Below are 24,580 nucleotides of genomic sequence, written 5' to 3'. Positions count from 1 at the left end.
AAACTGATGGGCAAACTGAAGTTGTGAACAAGTGGCTGGAAGGCTACTTGAGAAATTATGTGTCAGAGCAGCAGAAAGCTTGGGTTAAGTGGCTGCATATAGGCGAGTATTGCTAAAACTCTACCTATCATATGTCAATCAAAATGTCTCCCTTCTTGGCACTTTATGGGTATGAAGCACCCAGCTTTGCAGATTTGGTGTTTGGGGATAGCAAAGCCCCTTTAGCCAAGGATTTATTGCAGCAGAGTCAAGACATAATGAGGTCCTTAAAGGATAATTTGCAGATTGCACAGAATCAGCAGAAGTTATATGCTGATCAGAGACGGGTAGAGCGTTCTTTTGAGGTTGGGGACATGGTCTATCTCCGGTTACAACCTTATAGACAGTCTACTCTCAAGAAGAGTGGAGCTGAGAAGCTGAAACCGTGCTTCTATGGACCATTTAGGGTCATCAGGAAGATTGGGGCTGTAGCTTATGAATTAGAGCTACCTTCAGATAGCAGAGTGCATAACGTCTTCCACGTGTCTCGCCTCAAGAAGGCACTTGGACACAATGTGATTGCTTCTTCACAGTTGCCACCGTTGGACGAAGAAGGACTATTGATTCTAGTTCCCGAGGAGATACTTGATGTCAGAGAACGTTCTTTGAGGAATAGAACTGTCAGAGAATATTTAGTGAAGTGGAAGAACCTACCTTTGGAGGATGCAACATGGGAAAATGATGAGATATTGCAGCATCCTGGGTTGCGATTGCTTGAGGGCAAGCAATCTTGGGGAGGGCGGACTGTAATGTCCCCTTCTCAAACCTGATCCTTTCTGCAACCGTTGGTCTCTTTCTAGGAAGCTCGGAGGCCAGTCGGAGGGTAAAATTAGGGTTTCCTATTTTTGAGGAGGTCTTTTTGGATGGGTTCATCGTCGGCTTTTTCTGATGGTTCAGAGGGCTTCGCAACGATGTCTTCATCTCAGTTTTTGGAGCAGTTTTCAGAATTTACTATTTTTAGTAAGTTCTATTTTTGGCAGGGCTCGCGGGGCATCGGGCAATCTCTACATCCTGTTCAGCTAACTCCAGGAGCATGGTCAGGTTCTAGCTTCAGATTTTGGAGTTGTGTGGTCAAGTAACTTTATTTTAATTAAATAATCATTATAATTATAAAGTTGCTTATCCCCCCTTGGCCTAGTCCAACAACTTAAAAACATCACTTAAAAGGGGGACTTTATGGGTGGCGCCCTCATGGAGGATTTAATTAATATTTTATCCTTGGCCAAAGTCAAAAACATGGCGAAACTTACCAAGGTGATATTTTTATATTATTTCATTGATTTTTTGGCTAGGTGTGATGGCGCCATGTTGAGGAGGGGATTAGGGTTTGCCTTGGAAATCGAATTAGGGTTTTGAGGAGGCAAGTGAAGCTATTTATTGGAGTCTTGGGAGGATTGAAGGGATCTTTTGGCAGAATTTGTATTTGGGCAGCCGTCTGGCTCTGGACATGCTTCAAGGAATGGAAGCCTTCTAGCATAGGCATCTCTTCTTGCTTGAAAAATAGCAACTAGGGTGATTATATTCTCTATGTAATTGCATTTAGCCGTAGTTTATCATCAGAGTTTTCATTGTAATCATTTAGGCTTATAGTTCATTCAGTTTTCTGCATCCAGAATTCCCGCGACTAATTTCATGTTTTGTTCACAACCAGAAAATACAAAAAAATTGCATTGTGGGTATTAGTTCTTTGCATTTGCCTCACCTAGGCGTTGCATTTCCTTGGGTTTCAGCAAGTTTGGTTCATGCATTTATTTTTAATGACAAATCGTATTTTGCAGCCAGCCGTACCATTTTAAATGCATTGGAAATCGTGCCATTTTTCATTGTGAGGATTTTGCAGTGTTGTTTGAGTCTTTCGCAGGTTTCCACGTCACCAAGGCATTTTGCAACTAGTTTCCGGAGGAAAGAAGATTGTACGAGGAAGAAATGAGCTGTTGGCAGTGATCCATGGGTTCGCGGCTGAATGTGCAGATTTATGTTGAACCAGAAACTCTCTTCTAAAAGGGGAGTTGTGAAAGAATTTCTTTTGATTGTAATTTGACCAGTAGTACTGGCAGTCTTGAACTGTGATCTTGGTTGTAATTGTCAAGCTAACCAAAGTTATCTTATCTACCTCCATCCTATGGTAGCTCCTCTCCCTGTTGGGATTGAAAGCACATCCTGGATGTCGAGTGTCTTTTCAGTTTCTGCAATCAATTAAATTCAAGCATTTAAGTTTCACTCCGTCATATGGTAGCCCCTATCCGTCTGGAGTGGGTAGCACATACTTGGCGTTGAGTTCCTTCCAGTTCTAGATTTCAGGGACCCTCTGACCAATGCTCGCCATCCCGGCGCCATACTGGTTAGAGTTCTTTGCATAAGCAACTAAGACCCTCTGACCAATGCTCGCCATCCCGGCGCCATACTGGTTAGAGTTCTTTTTCATAAGCAACTAAGATCCTCTGACCAATGCTCATCCACACGGTACCATTCTGGTTAGGGTTGCTTCAGCAAATTAAATACTTTTTTCCTCAGAACTAATTGATTACTCATATAGTTGTTGTAATTAAGTTGATCAAAAATTTCAAAAAAATTGGCTAGGGATATTTCAGCCTATTTGCGCGATTCTCATTGTTTGTGATTTTTTTGACAAATGTGAGGATTTCACGAAGTATACTTCTGGCTTCACATCGCACTTTCTCCTTCGGGCAAATATAACAAAAAGACGGGGGTCCCCTGAAACAGGGGTGTGTGTGTGCAGAACGCACAACAAGTTGGTTGTCATTGTCAGTTGCAAAAGAGATCAAAGGTGCATTGGCCATGGTCTAGTAGAGTGTGGTATTGTGTGAGAATTGTAGACAAACAATTATTTTTGGAATGTGATTGGTATGCAGGTTTCTACAGACATTGTCCAACATTGTTACATGTCATATTGCTGCTGTTATACTGCTGCCCATTAACTTGTAGAAATTTGACTGTGTGTGTGTGTGTGTATACATATATATATATGTATATGTATGTGCATGTGTATATATGTATATGTATGTGTATATATAGCAAAGTTCTCAGACTCGGACTCAGCTCTAACTTGGCAAGGCTGACTCGACTCGTGACTTGGCTCGGACTCGGCAACGACTCGGCAAAATAAGAAAGCCCTTGAAATTTAGAGATTTTTAACGATTTAAAACTTGTTTCATACACCCATTATTGAATTAAGCTTAAAGACACTATAACATCATCAAATAGAAGCTAATTTGATCACATACATAAACATACATCCATCACATGCGTAGAAATGTAAATTGTAGCTGAAGGAATTAGAAAACATAGATATATAGAGTTATAAATGTTGTTCAATGTATATAAAATCCACGACTTCAAATGTTCCCAAACATATATCTAACTGTAAAGTGTAAACAAAAACAAGTCTATGGCTCAGGCTCTGGCTTAGCCTCGTCTATCTGCCTCCTAGAAAGGCATCTAAGGTAGGTCCTGGATGACTGAGTAGCCATAGTCTCTACCTGTGATGTGCCAGTCTGAGTAACCATAGGTGTTGTGCCTGTTCGTGCTCTATCCTCCTCCTCTGCCATAGCCACAGCCTCAGCCTCTCTGTCTGCCTGGTCAACCCACTCAAGGTCCTCATCAGTGAAGACTGGATAGGTGGACTCAGTGAGCCAATCGGACTCGGGGGCGACTTCCTCTAGAGTGATCAGAGAGGAGTCAACGTCCAAAATCTGTCTGGTCCTGAGACGGAGGTTGTAATGAACAAAGACTAGATCATTCAACCTCTCCACAGACAATCTATTTCGCCTCTTCGAGTGGATGTGCTCGAACATGCTCTAGTTGCGCTCACATCCAGAAGCGCTGCACGGCTGGCTCAATATGCGGATGTCAATTTTTTGAAGGTTTGGGGTTGAAGGCCCAAACATTTGCCACCATCTATCTGAGATAAGGAAAAGAAAAAAACATTAGTCTCATTTCCAACTTTAAAGGTAGATTATAAAATGAAAAATTAAAATGCATAAGTCATAAACTTTAGAATTTTCTACCTGGCTGCAATTTTGTTTGACCCTCTTTGCACAATTGGCTGGTAAAGATCGCCCCTGCTGCATTTTTAAATGCATCCATCTCGAGAAGTGTAGCTGTGGTATCAGTGCCCATCCGTTGTACTACTGAATATAGCCCGCTAAGAACCTCCTCATCCGCTTTGAAATCAACACGGAAACGAAATGATGGATTGAGGTAATAAGCTGCTGCATGGATGGGCCTATGAAGCTGGTTATGCCATCTTCTATCAATTATGTCCCAAATGGGCCTATACTTATCCTCAACTCCAGCATATATAGATCTAATGGCCTCCTTGGCCCTATCCATGCCCTCATAAATGTAGCCCATAGCAGGCTTCTCCCCATCAACAACTCGTAGGAGAACTACTAGGGGCTCAGTGACCTACAAATAATGTTAAACAAAAATAGTTAACTCACAAGTGTGCATGAAAATAAGAAAAAATGCAAAGTTGCACAATGCAAACAAAACAAAAATATGCATATAAATTTATAAAATTACCTGCACGATCTCTGCACAAGTGGTCCAAAAACCTGGCTCATCAAAAATGCAATCTGCTACATCCATCCCTGCAGTGGTCGTAGCATAGGATGAGGAAGTCCACTCCTCACCAACAAACATGCGCCTCAAAGATGCCGTTGATTTTAACAAGGATTTCAATGTGAGGAAATTTGAGCCAAATCTCGTTATACCAGGACGAGCCAACTCCCTTTCCCCCGTGTATTGCCTCATAATGCTAAGGACCAATGCATGATTGTAAATAAATTTGCATATATTCTTGGCCCTTTCAACGCATTCTTTCACCCATCCAAGCTTACCTATATCCTCTAGCATGAGGTCAAGGCAATGGGCCGCACATGGAGACCAAAAGATTTTTGGGTGCCTCTCCATCAAAAGTTTTCCTGCAACAATTTTAAATCAGTTAAAGAATTAGATGTGATAAGTATCAAGAAATTTTACCATTAATATTTAAAAGTTAAAAGTTAAAACTTAAAAGAAAACTTTTAAAGTTTACCTGCAGCAACATAACTTGCTGCATTATCCGTCACCACTTGCACCACATTTTCTTCCCCCACCTCATCTATAACTTCCTCAATAGCCTCACATAAGTATTTCGCATTTTTGACATGTGAGGAAGCATCGATGGACTTCAAAAACATGGTGGATCCTGAAAATAAAACAAATTAATTATCAATAAATTATAATGTAAATTTTTCAATTTCAATCACAATGCATATAGAGAAGTAAAATGATCATTCACCTCTGCTGGAAACAAGAAAATTTAGGAGTGTTCTATTCCTCCTATTAGTCCAACCATCTGTCATGATGGTGCAACCCTTGTGGCTCCAAGATTGGTGGTTGTCCTCTAGGGCAACTTTCATATCTTCCACCATTTCCAACAAGAGAGGGCCACTCAACTCAGTATCACTATGGGCTTTAAACCCCGCCCCACAAATGGTTACTGCATCAATCATGCCTTGCCAATAAGGAGACCTGTCACAAATTGAAATAGATTAAATAAGAAAAGTTCAATTTCAATTTCAACTTTCGACTTCAAACCATAAAATTTTAAATTTTAATTTAAAACAATCAAATAAAAATGTACTTGGTTGCAATAAATGGAATGTTGCAAAAGTACGAAAACTTGCAAATTGCTTTTCTTCCTGCATCATGGACCTCCTTGTTCCAAGACATGCTCTCAAGTGAAGGCTATGCGCTAGGAGTAGTGCGTGGTACAAAAAAACTGTCTATCTTGGATTTTCGCACTCTAGGACCAAAAGTGTGACTAGTAGGAGCAGGGCCAGGAATAGAAGTACTAGCACTAGCAGAAGCACTAGGACGAAAGGGAGGCATAGAAGAACCCTCTCCAACACAACCTATGGATGCAGCTGTGGATGTGGAGCCGGATGCGGATGTGGGTGGAAGGGAACCAATATGACATAACTCCTCTCTTTGTCTTTTTTTTGTTTGCTTATGTATTTCAAAATTTTCTAACTGGACGTAACAAAAACAGACTGCTTCAGGAGGTGCCTCGATACAAGGCTCAGTATCATGACCACGTATGCCAGCAATATGATATTTCAATCTATTTATCCCCCCATGGTTAATTTCCTTACAAAAAATACACTTGGTTTGATTTCTTTGTCTACCAGGGAATTCTTCAGTCTATTTCCATGTCTCATCTTTTTGACCATTTTTCCTAGGCTTAGGTTGTGGAGGATTAGGATGAGCCATTAGGAAAAAAAAATGTTTTCAAAACGTGAGGGCTACTGCAATAAGACAATTTTACAAATCACCATTTGAGCATTGTGTTTGACAAAGTTTTAAATTTAAAATTTTAAACTAATTAAAAAAATTGTAAATACATGTATACAATTTTTTCAAAAAAAAAAAGTCTAGGGTTTGCTATGCTATTCTTCTATTTATAATTTTATCTCATTGTGATTGAAGTATGCAAGCAACAATATAGATTTGGAAAGTTAAAAAAAAATAACAACAAAACGAAAAATCCATAAATATAGAAAAAAACCCAACATAATCAATAAAAATTAACACTTACCTCTTTCAAATTTGTTGAGAAGTGTTTGAAATGAGCTTCTATGGACTCCTTGATGCTCTCAATGCAACTATAGTGCTGCCCCAATGTGATTTGTGCAAGCTTTTCACCTCTTCCTCTCAGCTGGTTGCAAAACTATGGTTTCTTATTTTTCTCTCTTCTTCTTATTTTTCCTCTCTTCCACTCATAAAAGTGGATGCCAATCCCTTTTAGGGTTATAAGAAAGGGAAATGGCAAAAAATAAAATAAAAATATGTTGTGATTTTTTTGTTTTTTCGTCCACACTTTTCAAGCTGCGCTGGTCGGGTCACGACCCTCGGACTCAGCGAGTCAGGGGGGTGACTCGTTGACTCGGCGAGTCAGGCGAATCACACCCTGTGACCCGTCCGGGCTCGGGTCAGGGTCACCATGACCCAGCGGAGGTCACCCGGCCCACTAACTCGTGTGACTCGCGGCGAGTCACGGAACTCTGATATATATATATATATATATTGTTTAGTCCTCCCTGCTGCTCCCAAAAAAAGGCCCTTTGACTGCTATCCCTATAATATATCTAATGCCATCTCGCCATTCCCATGCCCCGAAACGCCATAGAACATAGCTTATTATTAATAAGTTTCTATGGCGTAGAGAGTTTAACTCAATTTGTACTTAAATCTTCTCTTTTTTTCCAGGTTTTACAAGCTTTCATGTTTAGATTTTACACTTTGAGTACTTATTCATGTCATTTTATGTGTTTTATCACAATGAACTCCAAGTACTGTTGCATATTAATATATAACTTATTTTTTCTCAACTCTCATAATGTTTCTTGCTTGGAGTTGTATTAGGGAACAGTTGACACAGGTGGCCCTAGGGAGCCCTGGCATGATATGCACTGCAAAATAGAAGGTCCTGCTGCATATGATGTGCTTACAAATTTTGAGCAACGGTGGCGAAAAGCAACAAAATGGCGTAATATTGGTAGGCGTTTTAAGAAAATTGCTAGATGGTATGATGATGCCCTTATCAATTTGAATCGAATGTCATGGATACGTAGCCCAACAATGAATATTCCTGATGGTGACCCTCATCTGTGGGTTTCAGATGGAGATGATCCAGAAACTTGGCATGTGCAGGTTGATTATGAAAAGTATCATATATAAAGCATATGTACCGTTTTGACTTTTGTTTTGTAGTTCTATTTCTATGGGTGTTATTTTTTTAGATACTACAAATTTTTATCAAAATAACCAATGGCAATGTTTGTCTTGCTTTCATAGGTTTTTCGTTCTATTGACTCTGGATCAGTCAAAGGTTTTCCGAAGTCTGCTGGAGAAGCAGAAAGCCAGGCAAGTCCGCTAAATTGGGTGCTTGAGTGCTATTTCATGCTCTAGTCTTATTGCATGCTGATTTAATACAAATTTGAATCATTTCGTGTCCCTGTCATAATTTTTGTTGACTGCATAATAGTTAATATCCTCAACCAGATCCATTCTAATGGCACAGTTTGATTGGTCCACATTATAACAGAATCTTGTTTGTGGGAAAAATCTGGTTATTGATATGAGCATACATACAGCTTATATTATGGCTATCCGATCAGCACAACACTTCATCTACATTGAAAATCAATATTTCATAGGGTCTTCTTACAACTGGTTATCTTACAAGAATGCAGGTATGGAACTAAATGTAGTGATGAGCTTTGCTAAAAGATTTTTCAATCATCTATTTTATAAATAGAATTCTATTGTAGTGTTTGCTTAGCATTGTTATAAAAATTGCAAATTTAATTTTTAGGGAAAACTGATAGAGCTTTACTTTGCCTATGTACCCAAATGGGTAAGGAAAGCATCTGTGATTATGCTTTCTAGGTATGATTCATGAAGTTGGAGCGTAGGACAGTGCTATCTCATTATGTTATCTGTTAAAAAAGTGTCATTTAACACTATCAAAAGTCACTCTTTATCTTACCAACTGTCGGAAGGATACAACCATAGATCTGAGAACAGATTAAGAGCTTCGACTTTTCTTGTTACTCAACCACAGGTCTTTAAAGAAATTGATGTCCACAGACATGCCTATTAAGAAAAGAAAAGGTATTGACTGACAAAATATACTCTTTATATTAGCAACCATAGGTCCGATAAGAAAACAAGAGGCTTAAGCTGCCTTTTTAATCCACCACTAGTCTTGGAAAGCATTTGATGTCCATATATATGTCTATTAAAAAATTCACCGTAACATTGCATTGAATTTTGCATTTCTGAGAATGTGTTGGCTGTTCTACATTTTGTATCACTGAAAAGACTGCCCTTTTTAACGTTTTTTGGGCAACATCATAAAATTTGTACTAGATAATATTTGGTGTAAGAAAAATCAACAGGACACCTTCAAATTAATGAGCAGATGGGCTGATCTAGGAGTCTTTAATGTCCCTTTTAAATTTTTAATATCCTGGAAGGAATGTTTTGTAATATTTGATCAAGTTTAATTTATAATTTCTATGAAATGATATATTTTCAGGAAACTATAATCTTTCAAATTGATATTTATGATGTTTAATAAAATAATATATCTGAAATCTTTTGTGCTGCTTTCTGATCTGTTTATTCTGATGATGTAATCTTAATATTCTGATAACCCTTACTAGTATGCTACAGCTTGTCCACTTCAAGGTACTAATAAAAAATTTCCAATGATATTGTATCCCAGCAAATAAAATATAAAACTTTACCAAAGATGCAGCGATTCCCTCTTTTCAGGCTATATTTATTAATAATATCAGCATTTTGTCTTTTCTTACTGCATAGTGTGTCCTTAGCACCCAAATTCTTCCTTAGATAATTCTTCCTTAGATAGTTTTTCGAAAGTAATTATAGAACATGGGGAGGCTATAAAGGATATGTAAATTTAGATGGGTGACGACAGATATATAAAGTCCTTATATTAATCACTACTTTTGACAGATTTAAACAGCAATATTACTTTGTTTATAATGTAATGATCAGTCTTTCAAATGACTCCTCGGAAAGTAACTCCTGCACTAAAAATAATCCACAAATATAATACTTAAGGCCAACACAATTCAGAAAGTACATATTCTAATCCATCGATTTGTTTCTCCTAGCCATAATTCATTCCACACAGGCAAACAATGATTAAGAAAACATAATAATATCTTCATTATAATACTCTTGATCAAAGTATAATAATATTGTGGGTTCAAATCCCACCGTGATTTTTCCCTTTCCGGGTTTCCACGTAAAAATCTCGGTGTTATGGTTTTTTGGTTGATTGGTTTATGTTTCTGCACTTTGCTTTCATTCTTATGCATCCGTTGGTTTAAGAATCAGTTTAATAAGTTTATAAATTGCAGAACACTGATTGATCCCCCCCTCTCAGTGTTCATTGATTCCAACAACAACAATTTGATATATGTCACATTATTCAAACTAGTGTCTATCTACAATAATAGTAACAAGGTTTGGCTGATTTTAACTAATTTTGACTGTGACAACTGAACATCAAGGATTGCCATTGAACCTGAATTTATTGAAAGGGCCAAACTTTTTGGGCTGAATCTATCAATGCAGTTCGACATATTGACTGTGACCTCAACTTTTTTTTTAACATTAACTCTATTTGCCAGCTTCTATGCTATGAAATTCATGACAGACATAGTAATTAGTGGTAGTGCAGATGCACTGGATCAGAATGCTGGTAGTTGGTACTGACTGTAATAATCATCATACAGAAACTTTTTTTTCTGAAGATATTTAATTTTTAAATTGTAATTATAGGGTCCATTGTTTCTAAAACCTAGACCACGTTGATTATGCAGGGTACTAAGTGTAAATGATGTTCAATTTACATTCAATATGCAAGTTATATTCTATTTAAACTGATCTAGTTCTATATATTACTGAATTAACATATGAATCTGACTATCTTCTTATTTGTGGCAGCTGAGAGGAGCATTTGTTATTTTCTATGTCCTATCTCACGAATGCCATTCAATATATGTATATAACAAGTGGGGTACGATCAAGCAATGCCTTGCTCGGTCATGACCGATCAAGACATTACTTGATCGTGCCTCTTTGTTAATACCAAACAATGCATGTTCATTACTAATGCCAACTGGTATGTTTATACTTAAACACCCGATGACAATCGGTGTTTGCATAATCCTAACAGCCGATAACTATCCGCATATGCGTAGCCTTAACAGCCGATAACTATCGGCGTATGCTTGACAACCGATAACTATCGGTAAACTTTATCATGCCACCTGATATTAATCGGAGCACATATAACCCGATATCAATCAGTGTTTGATTAATCATTTTATATTTATCAATTATGTTAATCGATACAAATCGGAATGCATGAGCATGATTTAGTAATCAATGAACATAAACAAATGATATAGTATGATTATCAATGTTAAGGATTTGATCGAACTGAATAGGTTAATTATATGCAAATGTAGAATGGCTATCAAAGAAGAATTAATTGCTTGAAGGTTTCCATCATAATTATCGATATGATAAATGATTGAATGAGAGACTTCATTTATCTCTCATTCAATCATTTATCTTACCAAAGCTATCATGCATAAACACTAAGTTCTGAAATATTCTGAACATTGGGAATAGAAATATTTTCTTCATATCATTTACATATTTTAAAATTGATTATGCATAATTTTGTATGTTATATAGCTTCAAAACTTTCTGATTTTTTTTGAAATCCCTAACATTAGCCAACCTATCACCTTCTTGAACATATCAAAATTTTCAAACCTTGTTGCCTTGTCTACACTAGTGTAAATATCTACCTTATGAGACTTTGCCATGTTTGTATTCTATTAGTTGTTTTAGATTAGATTTGTTTTATGTTCCTTTCATAACTAAAAAGTGTGCACGCTATTTACTTCAACATGGCATAGTCTCATAAGGTGCACGTCAATCTGGGTTTAAGTCAATAGTTTTTTATGCCTAGCTCTTAAATACTAATTTAGGTGCACTTTGTGAATGGCAGAGCCAAATCTTTTCTCCACCTAAACCTTCTAAAACCGGCTTAAGTCAAACAGGTGCACCTAGAGTGGCTTCGTCAGTATAAAATTCTGTCTAAATGTTGAAAACCAAAACTTAAGTGGCACATGTAGCACTTTGGCATGCCTAGAATGTAACGATACAAATTTGAGTGACAAACATGCCATTAGGGAGCACCTATTGTGTCTTCAGTCAAGGGTAAGTGTCATGAAAGGCGCCTAAGGTGTTTTTGACAGTTTTTAGTGACACATTGACAAGACAACCTTAAAAGTGCACTTCACAGGTTGGAGCAGGGTTTCAGCCTCTTTGAAGTTGTAAAAATCAAAATTTCAGTTTCTTATGAACAAAAGCTGTTAGTAAATGTGTGTAATGGCAACTTCAGCAGCAGTCAATCCTCCAGTTTTCAAGCATGTATTTTTGGTGTGAATGTGTTGGCAGTGGGCCAGCGTCCCTCGCGGGGATTCACGACATGGTTTAACAACCTCTTGTGGATTCTATAAGTCTAATGGTTGTATCGGGCATTGACAGGTCGATCTTTTACTGCAACGACAACCCTAGCTTGTAACAAGTGGTATCAGAGCTTGGTCATAGGTTCGAATCACGCAAGCCGCGGCGAGTGACACTGGGAGGGGGATTGTTGGCAGTGGGCCAGCATCCCTCACGAGGATTCATGACATGGTTTAACAGTCTCTTGTGGATTCTATAAGTCTAGTGATTGTATCGGGCATTGACAGGTTGATATTTTGGTGCAACGACAACCCTAGCTTGTAGCAAAATGGTTAAAGAAGTGAGGAATGAAAGTTATCAAGGGTTTCAATATTTTTTGTCTTTGACAAATTGTGTGCTATAATTTTCTGGTTGACTGTATGAACACTAACAAAGATCAGGTGTATTTCAGATCAAAAGTGTTTGAAAATCCTAGAGGTCAATTGTGTCCAGACTCCAAATTGTTATTTTAAGCAGCCAAATCCGATAGTGGCTATTTTTAGTGTTCTATTCTAAGGAGTGGGTGATAGGCTTATTTTAGGCTGTTTGTATTCTATTAGTTGTTTTGGGTTAGATTGTTTTATATCCTTTCTTACTGCTGCAGCTCTTGGATTGGTTTGTCTTAAAACATTTCTTTATAGGATATTGAATTATTATTTTTTGATCCCAAAAGAAACTAAGAAATGTTTTAAGACAAACTAATAAAATAATTCAAAAAATAATAAGAAGAGTATCTTTTTGGAATTAAAAAATAATAATTCAATATCCCATCAAGAAATGTTTTAAGACAAACTGATCCAAGAGCTGCAGTAGTAAGATCATTAGTAGCTTTTTGGGATTTAAAAATAATAATTTAATATCCCATAAAGAAATGTTTTAAGACAAACTGACCCAAGAGCTGCAGTAAGAAAGGAACATAAAACAAATCTAAGCTAAAGTAACGTAAAAATAAGTTCCTTGGGCACAAGGCATTCTATACTGCGGTTATGCTACTGAAATACTATTATGTAGGTTATCTCGGTGATTTTATTATTGTGTTTTTAATTTCATGGATTGAATCGAAAGTAGATCTTATCAGGTCAAGTGTTGTATTGATGATAGTTGTCTATGTAGGTTGTAGCATTGCATGAAATGTTGCCATTGAATTATTTGAATTATGTATTTTTCAAATTGATATTCTTTAAAATCTTGTTTGTAGAAGAATATTGGTCTCTATTTTAAGCAATGGGAAGTTGTGGTGTTTGTTTGTGCTTAGATAGTTTCATCGAATATCTGAAATTCTTGTCTTCCAAGGCATGATGACTTTTAACAATAGGATGTATGTATCTAGGGCAATATATACCTAGTCATATTCGTTTATGCAAATCCCATCAGTGAAATATTGTGTAATGTGCATACTTGTAAATCTTGTTTTTAATTTTAGTTTAGGGTTAATTTTAGGTTTAGTTAGATCATGGGTAGCTTCCCTCATAATCTGAAAAACGTTTCTATTGTTTGCACTATTCCATTTTGTGTTCCCTTACAGAAGACAAATTAAAATGTTAAGTTGTAACTATAGTGGCAGAAAGAGGGTTGTAATGGCTTGAGTGTGTTCACAAAAACTTATTTGCTGCCTACATATTAAAATTTTAAATCTACACCAGGTGGTCCACAAATCAAAATTATTTATAAGTGTTTTTATTTGCACCTTTCAGTGTGACAGAAAATGTAATAGTTTGTATGGTAAAATTGTTCTTTGAATTAGTACAAAATCTTCCTGTAAACAAAAACTAAACAAAAATCCTTATATAAACAATATGTACTTGCCCTTACATCTGTATAGGTTTGTTTTCTAGGGTGGTTCGCTCATATTATGCAATACAAACAAATTTAAAATAAACCCTATGATGACCACCATGCTTACGTTGGTTAGGTAAAGGTAGAGACTGAGTAGAGAGTCAATGTAAAGGTGGGATTTGGTTTTGACAACATAAATGACTTGGAAAATTAGAAGAGAAATAACCTACAAACCCTGCACCCTTCAATACAAAGGCTATGGTTGATAGTAAAAATACTTCAATTTACTTATCTACACAATATACAAGATGTTTGTCAGTGTTTTAATTTGCAGCTCTCGTTGCAACACAAAATGTAACAGCTGTGTGGTAGAACTGCACTTTGAATTAGAAGGGGAAAGCTTTGTGTAAAAAAACAAACAAACCTAATTTTCACAATATATACATGCTATTTACAATCTTTACAATACTTTTTAGTGTTGAATGCTCATGTTGGATAAAACATGTATTTCTTTTTGGATTCACTCAGGGGAAAAGGTGGAACACACTTCAATCCTAGGAAAAGGATTTTAATTTTTTTTGATTGAAAGAAATCCCTACAACTACACATTTGTTCTTTTTAACAAAAAGAATATGCTATATAAATCAAGTACATAAAGGATTTGATAGGTTAAACACATTCACCAAATATTGTAGATCAACTACAACAATTGCATTCAAAGTTACCAAATATTGAACTCACACCTATTGCAATACAAAGCTTTTAATAATTGTAATGTTTCATCTTATAAAGGCACAATTACACATAAAGTGGAGCACTTTAATCATAATTGAGAGGCAAAGTAGTTGTATTGAATACATTGTAGTGAATAATGAATTTTGGAATAACAATCTTGAATACTTGATGTTTTCCCCATAGGGTGTCAGGTTAAGACATTGCATAAATGACAGAAGTACATAGAATATATGGAACTCACAAGTGTTCTATTGATCCGTACAGGAATTTCCTTCTCACTGGCCCCAGTCCGTATGGAATTAAGACTGTTTTTTCACCATTTCCAATGTGTGCCGCACTTTATTTTCCTTTATGTCGCTACTGATTGGGTCCCATTGTCATATTTGCCAAAATTAAAAACATTGCTTGTAAAAGAAATATCAAAAAATGGTGTTTTTTTCAACTTATAATTTTTTCAATCAAATTTTTTTTTTTTCTCAACTAAAATTTTTTTTCAAAATTTTTCAATTTTTTTTTTTCAATTTTCACGTTCCCGTCGTTCCCGTTAGACCTTTAATTTCGAGCTATTGACTGCCTCGGGTATTTCCTTTCCGTCGAGCGTCCACAGTTTAATGGCTCTGTTCGCGCCTTCGCGAACCTTAAATGGACCCAGCCACTTTACCTTGAACTTGCCAGGCTTTATTTCATTGCGTCCATTAAACTTCAGCACAAGTTGTCTAGGAGTAAGCTGCATTCTTCGCAGGTGTTTGTCATGCCATGTTTTTTGCCTCTGTTGTGCCGTCTCTGTCGCCCACTGAGCCATCATTTGTCGCTCATCCAATTTGTTCAAGGCGTACAACCGCTCTCAGAGACTCTCCATGTCACCTAGTCTGTTGTCAATGACGATCCAAAGAATCGACACCATGAATTCCACTGGCACCACCGCTTCCTGCCTGAACATTAACTGGAAGGGGGTCTGTCCTGTGGTGACCTTATATGTCGTCCGGTACGCCCACAGTACCAACGTTAAGAGTTATTCCCAATCTTCCTTCTCCACTCCGCAAGACTTGTAAATAACAGAGGCGATTATTTTGTTTGTCACCTCAGCTTGCCCGTTCGCTCGAGGACAGTAGGGGCTTGATAAGGAGTGGAATATCTTGAACTCCGTCGTGAGAAACCAGATTATATGATTGACAAAATGTCCTCCCTGGTCACTCGTCAATTGGATTGGAATCTCGTACCGTGTAATGATTTGCTCGTAGATAAACCTTGCCGTACTGACGGTCGAATGGTCTGGCAGAGCCTGTGCCTCGACCCACTTGGTCAAGTATTCTGTGGCCACCACGATGTATCTGCACCGTCAGGCTTGAATTGCCTTCAAAGGTCCGATGAAATCTAGCCTCCATCGTTCAAACAGTTCCTAGGCATTGGACAGGTTGAGGGGCATAAAATCCCTCTTCACCGGCCTCCTCGCCCGTTGGCACGTGTCACAACTTGTTACCCACTCCCGGGCATCATTGTGCAGTGTTGGCCACCATAGCCCTACCAATAGAACTTTCCTGGCCGTGGTGTCAGGCCCCATGTGCCCTCTTGCCGGCCCTTCATGTGCTTCCCGTAAAACACCTTGAATTTCTTCCACCAGGACACATCGTCGTAGAACTTGGTCAGGTCCCATTTTATACAAAAGGCCATTAATGAGTTGAAACGTCTTACTCCTTAGTACGAGCTTCCTTCGATCTCCTAGTGGCATCTCTCCAGGGAATTGTTATGTCGACAGATATTCCTCGATGCTTGTGTACCAGGCAGGAAGAACGACAATGCGGAATAAGTGGGCGTCCGGGAAGTCTTCATTTACTCCTTCTGCTGGTTGCCCTGACTTGATTCTAGATAGCTGGTCGGCTATCACATGGTTTTTCCCAGGTCGTACAATAATGTTGAATGTAAACTCCTGCAGCAATAGTAGCCATCGGTTGATTTGCCCCTGAATGATTGGCTTATTCACCAGGTACATTAACGCCTGGTGGTCCACATAGAATGTGAACAGCGTGGCCAGTAAGTAATGTCAAAACTTCTGGATGGAGTACACCATCCCCAAGGCTTCTCTCTTTGTCGTACTATAGTTTTTTTTCCGCCTTTGATAGGAGTCTGCTCGCGAAGTACATCGAGTGATCTAGCCCGTGATCGCCAACCTGTGCTAGTGTGGCCCCTATGGAAAAATTTGATGCATTGACATGTACATGGAACTCTTTGTCCCAATTCGGATATGTTAGGATTGGCGCACCTACCAACCGTGACTTTAGTTCTTGGAAGGCTTCTTCCTGAGCCGTCCCCCATGCGTACTGTTCACCTCTCCTCGTCAGCTTGTCCAAAGGGCAAGATACTTGAGCAAATTTTTTGATAAATCTCCTATAATACCCTATGTGTCGTAGGAAGGATTTGACTCCCGTGACATTTGCCGGTGCCTCCATTTCCACTATCAGCCAAATCTTGTCCAGGTCAGTCTTGAGTCCAGCCTTACACACTATGTGTCCTAACAACTTCCCTTGAGGCACCATGAATCTGCATTTTTTGGGATTGAGTGCTAGGCCGGCTCGCTTGCATCTCTCCATGCATTCGTCAAGTGTGGCGAAATGTGCATCCTGGTTATTGTAGATGGACCAGTCTTCAAGGAATGCCCTAAAGTTCCCTATTGACATCTTGTCAAATATGTGAAGGATTATCCGTTGGAATGTTGCTGGTGCGTTGCATAACCCGAATGACATTCGGTTATACGCGTACACGCCATCTTCCACTACGAAGGTCGTTTTTAATTTGTCCTCTTCGGCAATGGATATTTGGTTATACCTAGAAAATCCATCCATAAATGAATAAATTTCATGACCGGCCACTTCCTCCAAGATGCTATTCGTAAATGGTATTGGAAACGGGTCCTTTATGGTGACCACGTTAAGGCATCTGAAATCCACGCAGATTCGGATCTGGTTTGCCTCCTTTTTAAGGGATATCACTATGGGCAACACCACTCACTGGTCTACACTTTAAAAATAATCTCGGCTTCGAGCATACGTTCAATTTCATCATTCACTCTCGCAGCATAGTTTTTATTCATTCTGTACGGCCTCTTCCGTTACAGGTACGACCGTAGGTACGAGTGAAATTTGGTGTACGCACAATTCTAGCGGCACCCCTTTGTGGTCCTTGTACGTCTAGGAGAATACATCCTTGTATTCCATGAATATTTTAAACGTGGCGGCTTTCAAGACTGGATTCCAGTCATCGCCAACCAGGATGTTCCTTGACTCTTCTTCCGTGCCGAGGTTTGTAGGTTTTATGGACTCTTCGTACCGGATTGGTTTCATCATGTCAAACCTATGTGCTAGTGTCTCGTTGACAGGAGCATCCCCTTTCTTGTATTCCCTATATGCTGGCGGAAATTCATTTTCGTTTGGCTCCTCCTCAACTTGCAACATGTTGCACCCATACAGCAGCTCGTAGTCTTCCATTTGCCAGTGGAAGAGCCCATTAAGGGTGTTGGTGCCAATATTGTATAAAACTAGTTAATTAAGTTGTATTTGTCTTTGTTAGTTCAGTAACCGAGGGATGGTAGTTACGATGCGATGGTTGGCACTCGTACCCTCTTGGTACCTTTATATACCTCGGAGGTAACTCGTACAAGAACATGATTATGAATGGAATATCATTTCTTATGTTTTATCTAATATCTATGGCATTGGTATTCGGCATTGAGTGTTCTGTCTGTATGTTCTAAACCGTTCACCTAGAGGGTAAACATTTGGCACCGTTGCCAAAATTTATCCGGAGCACGGGAGTATACTACATGGCACATGGATAATGGGACAACCATTAGCCGAAGGGATGAGCAGTAACCCGAATGACAAACTTGAAGAACTATTCGATGGAGAACTAGAACTCACAAAGGATTTTTCATGCATCCTCCAAGTGGCGATTGAAACACACGTGCGAAGGGAAGCCACCACCGAGGATGTTCAAGAGGATGCTATGTGGAGTGTGCTTGGTGTAAGTCTGACGGTGAATCGATTGATGAGCAATTTGCCCAGCCTTCTGGCATAGGCATTTTTGGCTCTTCAAAGCCGCAGGGAAGAGACCTATCGCGAGAACTGATGCTAACAAATCCTAGGGGAGTTTCACGAGCACCAAGAGGAGCGCAATGAAATCGATCGAGGGATGAACAATCCGTGAAAGTGTACGGACAGAGAAGAATAAAACAAGAACACCCCACTGTAGTGACATACATTGTATATCAGGGATGAATTAATAAAAGTGTTCTTTTCAATATGATGCCTTGTTCTATTGTATAAAGAGAATTTAGAATTAATGCCCAATTTGCTAAATAAAGACAAAAATAAGAAGGAATACATTGTGGACTTTGATGCCGCCCAATGAACATTAATTCTCGAGCAACAAGTAGAACGAAGAAGAAGATTTAAGAGGATTGTCGAGGAAGGAAGCGGTGGAAATGGCACAAATGTCTCTGACGAGGGCCAGGCTTCCACACTAATAGAAACCACCAGGAAACGTTTGGGGGACCTCTCCCTAACATTGGAGGAGATCGGTGACGGGAGTGCGGTAAAGCCGTACACACCATACAGAGGTGCCCAGATGAGGAGGGAAGACAAGACAGACCGGAGACAGAGAGGCCGAGGATACCGATGCGACTGAAGGTGTCAAGAGGACACAAGGCCACGGTAGTAGAAGCAATCTGTTCGGGACAGGCTCATCAAACCCTTGTAGTCAGAGCAACTTGGTGGGACCCAACGGACCAAATCTCGGCGGAGTACCTTCGGTAGGACAAGTGCCTGGAGGAGGAGTCCCTGGAGGGTTAAGTTCGAGTTTCGGAGGGCAAACCGGGCTGCCGCCAAGAAACGTAATGGCGAATCGGCAAAAATTACCCAAATTCACCGAAGATGGGAAAGAAGACCGTGTGCAGCACTGTCGTACATGTGAGACAATCTGGTCAGCCAATGGCGTGGTCGACAAGGCTGAATGGGTGGTGCAATTTCCCGCCACCCTACGAGGAGTAGCCATTGATTGGTACTTTGATGCTGACAAAACCCAACTGACAACTTGGGATGCATTACACAAAGCCTTTGAAAAGGAGTTTCGACTTCTCAGAGATGATAATGAAATTGTAGCGGAAATCCTGAGCACCAAGCAAGGGAAAAGTGAGACCATCCGCGCATATAGTCGACGCCTCAAGGAATTGTTGGGGAGAATGGATAATCAGCCCGGAGATGGTTTAAAGAAAAGATGGTTCGTGGAGGGCCTAAAATCATCGCTTAGAAGAAAAATGAAAATTGTACCCCCCACATCCTACGACGATGCCTATAACCGGGCAATGGACCTGCAGAGTGAAGGGAAGACATCCAAGAAAAAGAAAGACAAATCCTCTGAAGAAGAGGACTCCTCCGATGGAAGTAGCAGCGACGAGGGGTCGAGTAAAAAGGTGCAAGCCCTTCAAAAAGATATGCACTACATGATGAAGGAATTCAAGAGTATGAAGGGAAGCACCAGAAAAAATGAGGAAGTATGGTGCACAGAATGTAAGGAGGAAGGTCACACAAAAGGCTTTTGTCCAAAAAAGGCCTTTTGCGATATTTGCCAAGTGTTGGGACATTCTACCAAATAATGTCCCTACAACATGAAGACACGCGGGAACCAAGTGCTCTTCACCTAGGAGCGGCCGTCAGTGACAACAAGCACATCGCAGCCCCAAGCCAACACCACGGCATCATCTGGCGGTTACAGAGGTAACAAGAAGGGAGGAAGAGGCAACAATAATAATAGCAATAATCGGAGTTGGATGCAGTAAGATGCCAAGGGACGGTCGATGATTAAGTGTCGGGCATGCAACCAGTGGGGACACTTTGCGTGGGACTGCTAGAAAGAGGAGGCATCACAACACTTGTGCAGATGGTGTGGCCTTGGAGACCACGACGAGACAAATTGCCCCAAGCCAGGGGTTAACCTCCTCAACATTGAGAAGACTGGTGAGAAAGAAGTACTAGCAATCACCCGTGCTTAGTCAAAAAAGGCCACTTATTCGGACCCCCGTACGGAGGAGAGATTATGGGAGGTAAAAGTCAATATTGAACGTGAGATGACGACGGAACGACAGAACGAGGTGGTGAGTACATCATCCCGTACGGAAGCTGAAAATAACATCATTGGGCAAGTACTGCAGATGGAAGTGCCTATAAGGGTAAAGGACCACCTAGAAACAATGCCACAGTTGAGAAGCGCCATTTTTAGTTCCATACAAACCATTGCGTAGGTACCTTCACATGCAGCACGGGTGGAAGTTCCGGTCAGCCCCTCGACTGACCCAATGTTGCTGGCCTTAAATAGTGGTCGGCATCTTGCTGTAGTAGAGATGGGAATTCTCGGGGCTATCGTGAAAGACACCATCGTGGACGGAGGTTCGGGGGTGAACGTACTGCCAGAGGATACGTGGAAGAAGCTCGTGAAGCCAACACTATGGCTACCCACGTTCATCTGGGTATGTGTAGACCAACACAACATCAAGCCACTCATCACCCTGATGGCCTAGCCGGTGACAATCGGCACACAACCCTTCCTACTAGATTTTGTGGTAATTCCACTCAAGAAGAAGGGGTACGACGCCATCTTAGGGAGAGGGTGGCTGGTTACAGCAAAGGTGAACCACGACTGGAAGAACACCCTTTTTATGGAGAAAGGGGTATGGAAGTACACCATTGATCTGAGGACCCAGGTTGTCGGCGAGGAACTTGCGTCATTTGACTTGGATTCGGAGGATTCAAACAGATGGGAATGGGACTCCTATGAAGGTAAAGAAGAGAGGGAACCAAATGAGGAAGGAGTGCTGGAACTTGGTGGATGTTCAAAAGATGACACTTCGTCATTGAATGGACTCTTCCATTGGCAAATGGAAGACTATGAAGTGTTTCACTCGGCTTGTCACATGCTATAGATTGAGGACGAGCCAGGCGAGAAGGAGGAATTTCTACCATAATACACGAAGTACAAGAAGGGAGACGCCAAAGTAAATGATGTCCCGGCATACGACTTTTCGAAAGATAGGCCAATGTGGTACGAAGACCCCACTGTGAAGGAGACAAACTTGGGAGACTGCCAATCCTCGAAATATCTGTGTAGGCGACGATTGGAGCCTAGTGTTGAAGGCTGCAACATTCAAAATCTTCCTGGAATACAAGGACGTATTCATGTGGGATCCTACAAGGATCTGAAGAGGTTCCGCCAGAAATGTGTGTCCATCGGTTACCATTGGTCCCAGGAGCCCAATCAGTATGGAAGAGGCCGTATCAAATGAATAAAAACTATGCTACCAAGGTGAACGAGGAGATCGAACGGATGCTGGAGGCCAGCATCATATTTCAGGTGGAGACAAGTGAGTGGGTCTCGCCAATTGTGATTTCACTAAAGGAGGCCAACCAGATCAGCATCTGCGTGGATTTTCGGTGCCTCAACGCACTCACCATCAAGGACCCGTTTCCCATACCCTTCACAGACAGTATCCTGGAGGAGGTGGCTGGCCATGAAATTTACTCATTTCTCGACGGCTTCTCAGGGTACAACCAGATTTCGATAGCTGAGGAGGACAAGCTGAAGACCACCTTTGTGGTGGAAGATGGAGTCTATGCGTACAACCGGATGCCATTCAGGTCGTGGAACGCTCTTGCAACCTTCCAGAGGATAGGTATTCACATCTTTGATAAGATGTCAGTGGGAAATTTTAAAGCCTTTTTGGATGACTAGTCGATTTTCGGTAGCGAATACACTCACTTGGTGGCGCTGACAGAGTGCATGGAGCGATGTTGAAGGGCTAGGCTCGCCTTAAATCCACGGAAATGCCGGTTTATGGTTCTACAAGGGAAGTTGCTGGGTCATATCGTTTGTAAAGTTGGACTGAAAACTGACCCGAATAAGGTACGGGTAATTGTGTAAATGGAGTCGCCCATTGATGTGACAGGAGTCAAGTTCTTTTTGGGACACATTGGATACTACTGGAAGTTCATCAAGAACTTTGCCTAACTTTCATTTCCACTCGACAAACTAACTCGAAAGGGCGAACCATATGTATGGGAATTGGCACAAGGGGAAGCCTTCCAGGAACTCAAGACGAGACTGGTGGCAGCATCCATTCTGGCCTATCCAAACTGGGACCAAGAATTCCACGTACACGTGGACGCCTCGAACTATGCCATTGGGGCTACGCTGGCTCAGGAAGGGGCACACGGGTTGGATCACCCCATCTATTTTGTGAGTAGGTTGATGTCGAAAGCCGAGAAAAACTATAGTACTATTGAGAGGGAGGCCCTTGGGATGGTCTATGCCATACAAAAATTTCGACACTACTTGCTGGCGACACCCTTCACCTTCTATGTGGACCATTAGGCCTTGATGTACCTGATAAACAAACCCATCATCCAAGGCAACATAAGAAGGTGGCTACTACTACTTTAGGAGTTCATGTTCACAATAATTGTACGGCCAGGCAAGAGCCATGTCATTGCTGACCAATTGTCCCGTATTAGGTCCGGAGAGCCGCCAGAGGGGGTAAATGACGACTTTCTAGATGCCCACCTATTCAAGATCGCAATATTACCACCATGGTATACTGCCATCGGGGAATATCTCTCCACCTTTGTATTCCCCCAAGGCATGCCACCAGGAGAACGAAGAAAACTTGTGTTAAGAAGTTGCACGTTCTAGCTGATTAATGGTTTATTGTATAAAATGGGGCTCGACAAGGTGTTATGTCAGTGTGTGATGGAGGAAGAGGTGCCAAGCATCATGAGGGAAGGACATGAGGAGCCCGCGGGAGGCCATATGGGACCGGACACTACGGCAAGGAAGGTGTTGCTAGCAGGCCTGTGGTGGCCCACATTGTGTAATGATTCGAGAGAATGGGTAGTAGGTTGTGATACCTGTCAGAGAGTGGGGAGGCCGCTAAAAAGGGATTTCATGCCCCTCAACCCTTCGCATGCCTAAGAACTATTTGAGCACTGGGGGCTGGATTTTATTGGGCCACTCAAGGTGAGTCGCGTTAGAAGGTGTCGCTACATTTTGGTAGCCACGGTATATTTAACCAAGTGGGTTGAAGTGCGGGCCCTACCTGAGAACTCGGCCGTAAGTAGAGCAAGATTCATCTATGAGCAAATTATTACATGGTATGGGATTCCTATGCAGTTGACGAGTGACAGGGGTGGACATTTTGTGAACCACGTTATTAAACTCCTTACTACGGAATTTTTCATTCACTGTCTAGCCCCTATTACTCGCGAGCCAATGGGTAGGCCGAAGCTACCAACAAGATTCTCATGGGTGTAATGTACGAGTCGTGTGGTGTCGAGGGAGAAGACTGGGAAGAAAAATTACCGTTGGTTTTGTGGGCCTATCGCACGACCTACGAGGTGACCACCGGCCAGACTCCGTTCCAATTCATGTATGGGCAGGAAGCTGTCGTGCCAGCAGAATTCATGGTGCCAAGCCTTCGCATCGTAGTGGAGAATAGACTAGGGAATATGGAGAGCCTGAGGGAGAGATTGTATGCCTTGAGCAAGCTCAACAAAAAAAGAATGATGGCACAATGGACCACAGAGGCAGCCAAGCAAATATGAAAGGTCTGACACGACAAGCATCTTCAGCGAATGAAGTTTACTCTGGGGCAATTGGTGTTGAAATTCCATGGGAGGAACGAAATCAAACCCGAAAAATTTAAACTACGATGGCTAGGCCCCTTCATGGTACGCGAGGTCAATGCCAATGGGGCGATTAAGTTGTGGACGCTCGACGGGAAGGAGATACCAGATGCCGTCAATTGGTCGAAATTAAAACAGTACCATGAATAGAGACGGACGACCGATCCCGAACCCTCCAG

General features: G+C 40.7%; 1 protein-coding gene across 2 annotated transcripts in view; it reads left to right on the top strand.

Annotated features, from left to right (window-relative positions):
• The window catches only part of LOC131061403 (phospholipase D delta), a 233,213-nt gene that overhangs the window by 82,878 nt on the left and 125,755 nt on the right, over positions 1 to 24,580 (top strand). The window contains exons 4-7 of one of the 2 annotated variants that reach the window (XM_057995056.2): positions 7,471 to 7,603; positions 7,727 to 7,758; positions 7,903 to 7,971; positions 8,153 to 8,300. In XM_057995056.2, the coding sequence (XP_057851039.2) occupies positions 7,471 to 7,603; positions 7,727 to 7,758; positions 7,903 to 7,971; positions 8,153 to 8,300 (382 nt within the window). Of the gene's footprint in view, positions 1 to 7,470; positions 7,759 to 7,902; positions 7,972 to 8,152; positions 8,301 to 24,580 lie in introns of both variants that reach the window. The other variant, XM_057995049.2, reaches the window with a different exon arrangement.

The sequence above is a fragment of the Cryptomeria japonica genome, chromosome 2, assembly GCF_030272615.1.
Source record: "Cryptomeria japonica chromosome 2, Sugi_1.0, whole genome shotgun sequence".
Classification (NCBI taxonomy): domain Eukaryota; kingdom Viridiplantae; phylum Streptophyta; class Pinopsida; order Cupressales; family Cupressaceae; genus Cryptomeria; species Cryptomeria japonica.
This window is presented reverse-complemented; position numbering and strand designations above follow the sequence as displayed.